The following is a 13,807-nucleotide window of genomic DNA, read 5'->3' as shown; positions in this document are numbered from 1 at the left end:
GAACCCACGATCCCATACACCAGAAGTAAACACTCTACCACTGAGCGCCCGCGCTCCGCGCTCATACACCTTCGAATTTGGAGCACAATAATTGGAATTTTGGTATTAAATTATAAATCGTGATAACTGAAGCTGTTCTAATAATCAAAAGTTCCATTGAAACTCTGTATTAATATACAAAACTAATTAATTCATAAATAACAAAACAAATGTACATGCCAGTATCGAAAAGAAAGTATTAAGAAAAAAATACTAATTAAAAATAAAACGTGCGATTTATTTTTCTTTTCATTATTTTCTTTTTGTAACAAAGTATGTACAAAAGTATTGAGATCTAGAAGATATACATTTATATATAAAATATATAATATTTATATAAAAATTGTATAACAATAGAAAAAGAAGAACAACGTGCTTTTTTTTATTTATTAATATTAACTTAAAGACGATGGACGACAGCTCGGTGTCATGATTGGTGACTTAGTTTTGGTTCGGATGCCGGAAACACATCTTCGTCGATTGTACCTGAAAATATAAATTTTACATAGATGAGTATGAATAAATATGTAGTCTATTGTTTTCGGAGATAAATCGATTTGAAAAATGTTAGCTAAACGTCAAATTATTTTAGCACTTCTACTGCATGGTACAAAAATAAGTTTACCCATATACAACGTTTAAGTTTAGTTGAAAAACTCTTCTTTGTCCTCTCTGAGGACCGGAGTGTCAACTGTCAGCAAAAGTTGCGATGTTACCAAGATCACATGTCAATGAGACCAACTTTAGTGCTCAAATGTACGTATTACTTACTATCAAGTGTAATTATATCGTAATATAAAAGTATTTTTTTTGTGGATAAACTGGGTTTTGCACCACCCTATATCATTCAGATAATACTAAAATAAATTAATGGCAAATCAGTTAACTTTAGACAGGACATTTTAAGTACCGCGTAGAACTGTAACTACAGAGTATCTTCTAAATAAGATAATTTCTCAAATCAAATATTATCTTCAAAACTACAATGCGTACCCATAAGATAAAATAACATTAAGCAAACATTCATAGCTTGTTGGTTGGTTTGGAGATTAGCACTCTGTTCAGCACCAAGACTATAATGAGACGTTGACCTACAGTTTAATGTGGGATCCAAACTACATGAGCTATCACTGGGACGGTAAACATTTACTTCAAATGTTCGTTTTACTGGAAAACGTCAACCAGTGACATTAAAGTCAATTTTGGGGCCACCTTACAGAAACTTAAAAACAACGCCTATACGAATTCAATATTTGAGAAAACCCCTAGTATTCACCCAGTTTCCACACAAATACGAGATAGTTATCACAACCACTGATGCCAATAGTACAACATTATGGATTAAGAGCAAAACATTTAAGATGAACGACTTACGTTAGCTTATTTTATTTGCATCAGTTTACATTTCTCTCAGATAAGCTACAAACAGTGAATATTCAAGAGTTTGTATGAAAAGAGGGAAAATTAAGTTTTACTATAAGTAGACATATGCTATGCGGTACCGTATATATTGTGTGTGGCCCCGCGTAGTGTAATCGCTAACGCTCTAGACTTTGGTTCGATTCTAAGTGGGGACACTCAACTTTTTCAGGCCAGCTATCCTGAAAGACGTTTTTCCTCATTCAGAGCAGGCACATTCCGATATTGTACCTAACATACAAGTTCCAAGCCTCTCCATTCCTTTCCCCGATCACCGCACATGACGGGCCTAAGAAAGCGGATTCAATCTCCGCTGGAAACTCAAGTGGTTTGGATCCATCGAAAACATTAGGTCTTTGTCCCATAGCTACATAGAACATCTATTATATACATTTTAGAAAATGTGTATAAACTTTCTCTTCAAATACATTCTCTTGAGGCAAAAGAATTTTTATTAATATGTTGCTTAATGAATTAGCAATAATCTAGATGACACTCTGTAATTTAGTTATATTTTGGGGGGACTTTGCATTTATTTTCTAATTTTATCACTAAATGCTATAACAAAAATAAAATGCCATTGAATTGTTTTAATAACTTGCAGAAGAAAATACACTTTTATATCGGAAGCTGTTCGGAAATTTATCAGTGTTTCAATTAGCCTCGTAAGAATATCATTTTAATTTTATAAAAAAATATGTATATATTAATCCTAAGTTGATGTACGGTATGTGTATCTAATCCTGATTCGAAATTGAAAAAAAAAAAAAAAAACAGTAGTAGGCTTCAAAATTTTTCAGAGGAATTTACTTCAAGTTTTCTATTAAAATACGGGTGGAAATCCAGAAGAAAGATAGTAAATAAGGTACTTACGATATATTTATCGTCTGTAATAAACTATATGGGAATTCTTACATTAAAATACTTGTCTAAAAGCCTTACCTCTCCACTTTCAATAAGAAATTGTCTTTTCGGTAAACGTGTTTTAAATGTTGATTAATTTTCTAGTTTAGCTAGCAAATAACAGGGCATAATTAAATGTACAGATGATTAGATTAGGGAATTACATATTTTTCCCCTAAAGAAATGAGTGTCTGTTTTTAAAAAAGTATGTTGAATTATTCTGAAAATGCAGCAGCAAAGAATGACGTAAAACTGACATATTACGATAAGCCTTACCTGAGAAGCGTTTGCCGCCGAAATGGTAGCTCGTTCACTCATCCCAACCGTGACCCTTGTCGTACACATGTGTCGTCTTGTGTTCATGGTGATGGTGGTGGTGTTTGTGTTTGATGATTGGGACGTGGATGGGCACGGGTACTGGTTTCTCAACAGGATATGGTACGGGCTTTGGTATATGCACTGGGTATGGTTTTGGTACGGGCACTGGATGTGGAACAGGTACGTGCTTTTCAATGTGAATTGGAACCTTCTTGACAACGGTGACAGGGTATGGTTTTGGAACTGGAACCGGTACATGTTTCACTACTGGAACGTGCACGGTGTGTTGAACTGGAACGTATTCTTTCTTGACAACAGGGTATGGTTTGGGTACATGAACTGGTATATGGACAGGTACCTTCTTTTCAACATGAACTGGGTAAGGTTTTGGTACAGGTACTGGGACGTGTTTCACAACTTCCACTGGAACGTGCTTAACGACTGGAACAGGGATTTTCTTCTCAACGTGAACTGGAACTGGAACGTGTTTTACGATAGTGTGAGACTTGTGAATGTGATGGTCATGATACTCTTCGTGTTTCGGATGGAAGTCGTGATGATCGCCGCCACCGTAACCCCCTTCAAAGCCACCCCCGTAGCCCTCAACAGATATTCCTCTCTTCTCTGGTTGACCCTTCTTCTCATCAGCGCCCTGCGTATCTTCAGCTGCTTTTTCAGCCTCCCCGGCAACGTTCGTGAAGACGGCCAGAGCCAGCAACAGAGTGCCTAAATACTGGATGAAAAAAATAAAGCAAGTCAGTTTTCCATCCTTTGCTTAAAGTTTCCTTAAAAAGAAAACTAAATGGGTGTCCCAAAAGTTCGGTCTCAGAGAGACCATTGAAATGTAGCAGATTTAAAGTGCACATTAGAACCAGTTTGACTGTTAGCGTAATGATTTTCATACCTGAAACAATGCTATTACAGAACTATATTCTACTTACTGAATTTTCTGTTTTCTAAATGTACAAAATGTTTAATGTTTCCATGTGACCAGATTTTCGGAACACACTGTACATCGTCAGCTATTTACCAAGCTTTGCGTAAGGATAGACTTGTACTTGCTTAGTATCGATGGAATCTTTGTTTTTGGGTAATGTGTTATGAAAGCTAAGGTTTGGACCGTTAGAAGAAAAATTTTAGTAGAAAAATTTGTTCAGAACAAAAGTTAAAAAAGCGTATATAGAACAAACTTGTTAAACGTTAGCTATAGTGGAAACTTGCGTCATCTCTGTTCATTTAGACCTATAATTTATATAAGAATGACCATTGCTTTGTTTGAAATTGATTAGAATTTTGATAGTTTAATTTATACAGATTTCTTATTTAATCTATTTAAATGTGCTTCATTTGTGAAAATTAATTATTCGCAGATATTCGTCAAAGCGGGGGCGGAGAGAAGGATGGTTCAAGTTCCCAAGTTCATATAATTTCTTGTGTTTGTGTGCGTACGGTAAATGCTTATTTCAGTAAAATTCCTGTTCAAGAGTGGTTTAAAATCCCCGGGAACTCCCAGTGTGTGGCTCTATGTATAAATATTATTTTAATATTTAATTTAAGTAGGCCTAATATTACATTTAAATATAATCCAAATTCATTTAAAAAACAGTGAACATGTGAAAAAGAAGAAATCATTAGAATCAATAATTTCCCATATCTATATACCTCATCACCATCACCATGATTGTAGGTATTCTGCCATTATTGGCAAGTCACTTGTCGCAACTCACAAGCTTTCTATGTTCCTCTTCAGCTAACCTATTCGTTATGTGCGAGTTTTCAGATTTGATATCGTCTCATTAACTGTAGCCTTCTTCGCCCCCTCCCTTTCTTTCCTCCCGCCGTAACGTGTAGCCCTATATACTCCCAATAGTGTAAAATATAAAGATGATGCTAAAAGTATGTTGTTCGTTGTCAATTCAATGGAGTATTTTGATTTTGCTAGAAAATATTGTTTTTTATTTTTTATGTACTGTATACGGAAACAACACCCTGGTTACTAGGAGATTGAATCTATTGTTTTCTCTGTTTTCGTATCGGTGAGTGTTATTCTGCTAACACAATTACACAAATACTCCTAACTGTCACGACATACTATATTTAGCTTTAAATATTTCTATTAAGTCTTGTGATATTTTCTTTCCGATAGCTGCACAATTTTTAAATAATTTCTTATGTACGAAATAATTATATTAATACGATTGTGTATAAATTATAGTCAGATTATAGCTATAACAACGGCAAAATTACAGTTTTATGTATTGGAAAATGTGCTTGTTCATGTAAGAAAAATGGGCTATTTATTTATTGTAAATTTAGAAAAATCTGAGATATCATTTAATTCTATTGGAACTCCTAAAATTTAGAAGTAGAATTTCAAAATTTGGATATTTTTTCCTTCCGCCGTATGTTTTAAACATTAATTTATTTCTTTTTCACAATGAAATCTTTTAGAAAGTTCCAAACCACCAGTGGCGTACACAGAATTACATCACGGGGGAATTCTAGCATCAAAATTCATATAGCTTTACTACATTAGTCGTATCTTAATATAGTATTTTATTTCTTTATTTATTCATAATATCTTGTATAAGAGGAGATTTCAAACTCAGAATAACCTGTTTTACATTACATACACCACCGTAAACCAGAATAGCCTGACTACCTTGATTCAGATATTTATGACTATTTTAATATGTCATGCTACGAATATTCTCTTGTGTAATTGGCTTATAATCGTTAAAGTAACTTAGGCCTACTAGCAGGGGCGTCATTTTAGACTTCGGTTGAGGGGGGGCAAGAGCACCACCGACATAAGACTTTACGTTTTGTATTAGTATATTAGTAGACAATCGATTAAAGTATATGTATTTCTCAAACTCTTTGGGGGGCAATTGCCCCACCTGCCCCCTCTAAATGACGCTCCTGCCTACTAGTTATTGTGTGTTTAATGACAGTCGTAAATAAAGACAAACAGAAATCCAAATAACTTCTCTTTCGCAGCTAATAATCGCAAGGAAATAATAGGAATGAGTTTAACATTAATTATTCTTACATTTTAAAAGCTAAACAATGAAACGTGACCATGAAATTTAAATAGTTTCTTTAAATATTGTGAGATGTAAAATGGCACGCAAATCAAACTCAAGAAAATAATTGGGAATCAATTTTCCAAGCTCCCATTCAGTTCTATTTGATACTCTGTTGTTCGCTGTTGCCTGAAATGTTCGTTGTTGCCAACTGAGGTAAGCTTGTACTGTGTTTTGTAACTTGCACTTACAATATGGCGAATCGAAGATCACTCACGTATAACTGTATAAGTAAACTCTGATAAGAACCAACCTTCTATTTATTTCGGCAAAAGATTTATTCATAGATTGCATCTTATTTCGAAGTAGACTAGAAAGCAATATCGACTAGAAACATGTGTCAGCATTTATCTGTATATTAAGAGAATGTAACCAGTTTGATTGTATAGATAACTTTATCTGGATCATCACTGTTCTCTTTGTTTCGGAATCAATAATTCTCAACGAAATCAACACAAATAATTTTTTAAATACTAACAATACCATTTGCATCGTATTTGGTTTTAGTTGGTGAGCTGAAGTTTATCGTCCCGTTTCAGCAACAAGGCAATATGAGATGTGGACTTACAGTTTAAAGTAGAATCCAAAACAACGTAATGGGTTCACATTTCAAGTTCTCTCAATCAACCCCGGGACCTTGTGGGCCAAAGACCATCTGGGAGGACTCAGCATATTTCCTATTTTGTTATTAAACATCTGTTGTCATAATATCGTTCGAAAATTATTTACAACGAGATATGTTTTGCAACAACGTTCGTAAAGAAGTTATACTCCACTTCTATAGGTACAATTTTAGCATTTACTTGGTTAAAATGAGGGGGGGGGAGGTGTCTCTAGGTAGTAAATCAAAGTCAGGACGTTCGAGAAGTAGGACTTTTAAATTAAAAAGCTAGGAGACAAAGGTTGAAGCTGCACTCACTAAACACATTTATATTTGGAAACAAACACTATCTTATTATTATTATTATTATTATTATTATTATTATTATTATTATTATTATTATTATTATTATTATTATTATTATTATTATTATTATTAACTTATAACATTTTGCAATAACTTTTAAAGTATTGATATAGCTTGTTTCTATATTTTAGTTGGGTTATTCGCTTTCTTCTTTGCAAATAAGTTTTATACCTTCTTCAATAATCACAGGCAGAGCTGGATTTAGGTTTGGTGGGTCCCTAAGCTACTGAAGATAATGGGCCCTTTATGTGTCCAGATGAACGTAGGACCCTATATACGGAGATGAAGAACCCAGTGATATTTTAGGAAGCAGACTAGCAGAAGGGCCCCATTACTTACATCATAGGGGCCTCCACAAACGAAGCACTTTTGCTATATGTAGATGTTACTTTATCTATTGTTTTTCTAAATATATATTTTGGAAATGTACATTCAATTTTTTCCTTGAATTTTTGGGGCCCTACGCTATAGCTTGTTTAGCTTATACGTAAATCCGGCACTGGTTACAGGTTCGTAAACTTTTGTTAGCATAAAGTTGTATATGCAGTTCAAGGTAAGGAAACCACAAGAACGATTACATTCAGAACTTGACATATTCAAAATAAGAAAGAATGTTTAGAATATCTGAATTTGATTACCATCAAAGGCAAAGAAAGCATTGACCTTAACTGCGTTTGATTGAATTAAGTTTACAACGTGAGGGAAACCCAGGTACACGTATAGTCGTTCGTTCTTTGCTGTTGTTCATATATGATAAGTAATATTGTTTCGCTCTTTTTCAATAGAAAGAAAATAAGGCAGTTAAAATGCCAGTGGGGGATCTGTTCCACTTTCATTCGCATATATGCGTTTTGTTCCAGTTCAAGAGTGGCTCTTTTGTGTTTGGAAGACGGAGGCGTTTACCAATTAGAACGTCTTCTAGCTTTCTCTGGTGGCTGGCAAGAGTGCTTTCATCTGTACTGGCTTGTGTTCATTCTTCAAAAGGAATTCCAACATATATGCATTTGCTTTTAATTATGAAAGTAGCTGTTAGCAACTTTACACGTAACCACTTAGACAAACAAACAGGAGAGAGTGATTTTTGTATGTGTGGTCTACATGCTCATTTCAATGCCTTCATCTGTACAAAAGAAAATGTTTGGCGAAGAAATACAGTGTTTGACTCATATTTCATTTAAAAAAATAGGTACACGAAAAGTTATTTCAAGTTTGATGAATGATTGACGAAAGTTATTTTCTTTTTGTGCCTATTACTCATCTCTTTAATTTAATGTGTCCAACTTCGAATCCTATATCGTCCCACTTAAATTAAACAACAGCTCTCCCCACTGAACTTTATTTTCTTTCTCTATTTATTTTATTTTATTTTTGTTTAAGGTCTATGATTATGCTTCGATAAACGCCCTATTCGACTAATTTCGCTTACATTCTGATTTAATTTGATATTGGTGACCACGAATATATTTTTTTAAAGAATATTATTAAAAATTACCATTTGCGATACTATTAAGAGACGGTGATGATGAGATGGAAATGAAAATGAAATCTTTGAGTTTTACGTCCCACGGTTATGCCGGTTAGGCTAAAGGAGAGGGTGATGATGAATAAAATGGTGGAATGAAGAAAGTGGGAGGAAACGGGAGAACCCCGAGAAAACCCACGCACACGGTGTTTGTCCACCACAAAGTTCACTTGGCGGGGGCTGGGATCGAACCCGGGACCCCAAGCACCAGAGGTGAACGCTCTACCACTGAGCCACCGCGGCCCCGATGATGAGATGGATGACAATAGGGGAGCAAACGAGGGAACTCCGATAAAACCTACTCACATGGTATTTGTTCAACTTAAAGCCCACTTATTGTGAACTGGGATCGAACCAGGGACCCCATACACCAAAGATCAGCGTTCTAGCACTGAGCCATCGTGGGTGGCTTAATAGGTTAGTTCGCTCTAGTGGTTTTGCTAATCTTGAATGATGTATGACAATTATTGAAGAAGGTATAAAATCTACTTGTAAAGAATGTGTAGTCGGTATGGCGTCTAGCTGATAACTAAGATACGCTGGTTTGCTTTGCAGTGAGGACAGGATGAAGAAAAAAAGAAGAAGCAATATGGTGTAGTCGAGCGGTCTAAAGCGTTAGACTGACGATCGTGAGGTGCACACATTAGTGCTCGAATTCCCCTGCAGAGCATGAGTATTATATATATATATATATATATATATATATATATATATATATATATATATATATATATATATATATATATATATATATATATATTGCCCTGGAAGTTTTTGTGTTTATCTGCTTCTTATATTGGATTAAATAGGGAATTGAATATGATTAATTAGAAGACCACAGAGACAAATTCCTATTGGTTTCAATTCGTTTTTTTTTTAGGTAGCTAGTGCGCACTTCCTTTGGTGTACGAGTTCCCGGGATAGAAAAATATCTTACTGAATACAGCCTCCACTTTAAATTGTAGGTTTCGTCCTATATAAAGGACTATATGCTGATAAAGAACATGAATGCAGACTTGCCAAATCACACGGAGAGAAGAGTCTAGTAAGTTTGTAAAAACTTTTGTTTCTTAATTTGAAGATCGAAATCGAGCGGTCATCTTACAAAAGGATTTCTCTGAATTAATTTATTGATGATTGAACAACCGTCTAACGACGTAGCAGTATCTTATAAGTGGTAGTCTAACTGCTGGTTCTTGGTCATTTCTTTTCCTTCTTAAAATACGCTCCTTCCTTGGGGGAGGAGGAGGTAGTGACGGCACTATCTTCTAATTTTGAGGAGAGGGAAATGGAGAAGCAGAGAGTTTTTTTTTTTTTTCTGGAGAGACAGCTAGTTTGTGTATATTGAATGTAAAAGTTCTATATTACTTGACTTACATTACAATATAATATGTCTGGGAGCACTTGGGGGGCAGGCTAAGCCACTTGATGACGGGGCGCCCACTCTTTTTGCCCCTTCTAGTGTCGTCACTAGAACAGGGACATTATTCCTCTTGAAAAGATCAAGCGTCATGCCGTTGGAATTTGAAACTGTAGACCCCTATCAATAATTAAAAAAAAAAGGAAGAAGAATCGGCTATTTACAGAATCCCATTTTATGCTGAATGAATATTGATTGAACATTATTATATTGCTCGATAAATTATCCGTTCCTTTCATACGTATATGAAAATACTCAGTGTTCGAAGTGGAAAAAATGCAGAGGCGGTATGTTTTATTACAATTTTGACTCGACATACCGGCTTTCTAAATGTTGAAATGCAGTGATGGCATGTTGCCTTAAAGATTACATTTCTATTTACATAATGACTGGAAACGATTGGGGAGCTTCTCTGTAGTAACGTTGGGAGGATATGGAGAGACTTTGATCCCCCGCCAAAAACTTTATGAAAAAAATATCTCCTTATGTTTCATTATAGAGAATTATACACAAACATGCTTAAAAACTGAATGAGGATATTAACAATTTCCTGCTCGAAAACTCGTGGTCCCCTCATTCACCTGTGGGGTATTCCAAACCCCGGAAGGCTCGCTCCATCAGCAGAGAACCCCTAAATCCGCCCATGCTCAAAACACGACATTTATATGCATTAAGGGAAGAAGACACACATAGAGTATATACATAACAAAGAAATAATTCAATGTGGCACATCAAAATATAAACTAAGTGAACTTCTTTGAAAACACTTCATTTTAAAAACATAAGGTAGGAAAAAGATAAAAATGTCGATGTTGTCAACTTAGAAATTATTTCTACATACGAAATAAAATCTTTTTACGTGCAAAGATATTCGTCAATTACTGTGTATAAAAATGGATTTATTAAAGATAGCATTTACTTTCCAGTGACGGTATGCTTTAATCATTAAAAAACCAGAAACAGTATGGCATACCACCGCATACAGCCTCACTTCGACCACTGAAAATACTTATTGCGTACGTAATATTGAACAGCATAGAAGTTAATTTTATCTGTTATAAAGATTTTCCCTTGCCAAGTTTGGTCTATGTTGACAACATCTTAATATATCCTTACTTTCTACATATAACCTTAATATATCCTTACTTTAAAAAAAAAAAAAAAATAAACATTCTTAACACACATTTTCAGAATCTTTACGATTTTACGACATAATTTATTAATGGTCTCTAAAATACATTAGGGGGACTATGGCTCATAAGATATTTGCTCCTATCTAATAATAGAATTCTTTGATTCGATCCTAGGACAATTGAGTTTATGGTGGACATCGTACTCATGAATTTTCCCGGGCTTCTCTCATTTCCTTCCACACCCTCATTCCTCAAATTCTTTCACATTCATTCACACGTCTTTTCTTTTTTGCCTGAAGACATAATCATCGGACATTAAATTAAATATAAAAATTTCAAAAGTACATAAGCAATAAACAATAAAAATTAAATTTCCATTTCTCATGTACCTGACAACGAAAGTTAATATTATTGCACATGTTTCTACACTTTTTTCCTTCTTTTAACAGCAGTCGTTCACAAATTCTGCAACCTGCATATGCCCCTTAGTTTGTACAACACTTTTCCTGTCTTTAAAGTGTACTATCCAAGACTTCATTTCTCACAGACAGGGCGTACGCAGGGATTGCGTCCTGAGAATCCGGACCCTTTCCCTTCCTTCCTAAATCTTGACTTTTCTGTAAATTTAGTCTAATTTTAGGGGTGATTTAACAAATTTTAATACAATTTATTCTCATATTGAATTAACCCCCCTTAAGAGATTTAGACTCCTCCCGAAAGAAATTCTTACAGGAATGCACTAAATAATATTTCGATCCAGATTTCTGTTCCGTTTCTCTTAAATTTTTACCCCCTTATTTTGCGTTTACCGATTAGGAACCACTATTTTGGAAATTGTAACATTAAATGAAAAAAGAAAGTAATTCAGTACTACTAACATACTATAGCGTATTTACATTGTATCATCGAAAATTTTATTATTTTACTGTGAAAAAAAAATGTGCATGGCACAAGGTTCGATCCTTAGTGGCAGCAGTTTCCACTAGATGTACTAGTTCGGATAGACTCCTGTCTTACATATCATGAGTGTTTATTAGAAAGTTTAAAATCTGATCAATTAAAAAAAAAAACTTTCATTATCTTTTAGTACAATATTAACCTATATTAATAAATTAAGTAGTCAATTTCTATAAAATTTAGAATATTTCAAGGTATGAAAGAAAGATACATATACTCTAGTTGTTACAGATGTGATTTTGTCAACAATTTAAATTGTCAGTTCTAAATTTTATATCTTATAATATAAGATATTTTTCTAAAAATGTTAAACGACATTTTGTTAAATTATCAAACCATTTGGTAGTTTTGGTCAAAGTTAGCCTTATTTTCTATATTGGTAAGATTAGTGTTCCACATTCATTTTTTAATGATACTAAAATATATATATTTGTTTCACATCACGATGTCTCTCAATATGCACATGATGCGTGCCCTATTAAATTAATAACATTTTTACAGTTGACACATTCTGTTCGAGTTTTCGTGTTTAATCTTTGCTATATGAGACGTAAATCTACAGTATAAAGCTCGAATTTGAACCACCAAAATGTGTTCAAATTATTGAATGTTCTCCTACCTGGAATCGAACGCGGGACATGTATATCAAAGGCATTCGCGTTAGCCAACAGATTAGCCAGGATGTCTAATAACTATTTCGTGTTACGTATATTGTTTAAAGATATCTACCGATTTTAAGACATACTTTTCTTTAAATTTTCAAATTGAAGAGTATCTTTCGAAAAATAATATGTATGTACTTTTATATACTTTTTTTGTGGGTAGACGTGAACAAACTTGTTCTTTAAAACAGAAACAATATAGAGCCTTGTTATTATTAATAAGTAAACTAATAATAAATAAGTTCGTAATGAAATTACTACTTATTATTTTTAAATGATTAGTTATAAAGTTTTCCTCAGAAATTGAACAAATAAACTTTTTGAAAGAAATTTACTTAATTTTTGTTTGTTTCCTATATGTAACACTAGTGTCTCGTGTTGTTCTTAAGGAGGCGAATGGTCACAAAGTATCTAATCAGAGTGCTGGGGATTCACGGGTTCTTTTCTCAACTTTTATATAAAAGTATATAAAGCACAGTCGTCCATTTTCTTTGTTTATGCCGTGTACATTTTTTTTCTCCGCGACATTGAATTTAAACAGCATGATCAGGCATTTTATCCTCCGTCGTTAAGTCAAGATTTCTTCGCTGTGGGCTAACCATGACCGTCACACCAAACAGAAAGTAAGAAAAAAACACTTGTATACACACTTTTTTTTTTTTTTTTTTTGTAGATTTCAATTTCAAAGTCCTTGTCCTTTTCTTTTGCCACCAAAAAATCACTTTGTTTTTGTTTTCTTAGAAAATTTTTAATAAATTCATTTATAGAAAAAATATTTTGTTTGTTTGTTTGTTTGGTCGTATGTTTGTTGCTGTTCGATCACCACTTACCTTGAGCCTCATGTTATCAACGCGTGTTATGAGCTCACTAGGAAGGCACTGAACTGTTGTCTGAGAGGAGAGGAAGACTGATGTGCAGCGTTGAAAACTCGTTGCCCTTATATACCAAAACTACTTTGCGGCTTTCACCTGCATTAGACATAAAGCTTTCTCCTTGTTGTTCCACGGAGGAATCCCCTTCATCTCCCCCCTCTTTTTTAGGATCTTCCTCCCGAGCTCGCAGGCAGCAGGCAAAGCGTTCTTCGAGCCAAGAGAATTAGAAGAAGAAAAAGAAGAAGAGTAGTGCCTGGATTTTCCCTTTCATGCAATCCAGTGCAATCCAATCCGTCTGCTGGAAGAGAGAGGGGAGGGGAAGATGATGAACCAACCAAGAGGTAGCCAGGAAAAAGATAATTCTCTTAATTCTTTAATTAATGTTTTCTTTCTTGAAACTAAACCCATCACGCAATTTGAAGATAATATACATGTATACTTTTTTTTCTTAAAAAAAAAAGGTGATACCATTGTTTTAGATTTTCTTCCTTGATTGTCGTACCATCTAG

At 34.3% G+C, this 13,807-nt stretch overlaps 1 protein-coding gene across 1 annotated transcript; it reads right to left on the bottom strand.

The window, feature by feature from the left end:
* Positions 1-256: 256 nt before the first annotated feature.
* Positions 257-13,402, bottom strand: LOC145695040 (uncharacterized). The gene is made up of 3 exons (XM_081771869.1): positions 13,257-13,402; positions 2,638-3,412; positions 257-525 (listed from the first exon to the last, which is right to left on the bottom strand). Exons 1-2 carry the CDS (start codon positions 13,266-13,268, stop codon positions 2,672-2,674), a joined length of 753 nt encoding a protein of 250 aa, XP_081627995.1. The 5' UTR covers positions 13,269-13,402; the 3' UTR covers positions 257-525; positions 2,638-2,671.
* Between the last annotated feature and the right edge of the window lie 405 nt (positions 13,403-13,807).

The sequence above is a fragment of the Thermobia domestica genome, chromosome 9 (genome assembly GCF_964235325.1).
Source record: "Thermobia domestica chromosome 9, izTheDome1.hap1.1, whole genome shotgun sequence".
Classification (NCBI taxonomy): Eukaryota; Metazoa; Arthropoda; class Insecta; order Zygentoma; family Lepismatidae; genus Thermobia; species Thermobia domestica.
This window is presented reverse-complemented; position numbering and strand designations above follow the sequence as displayed.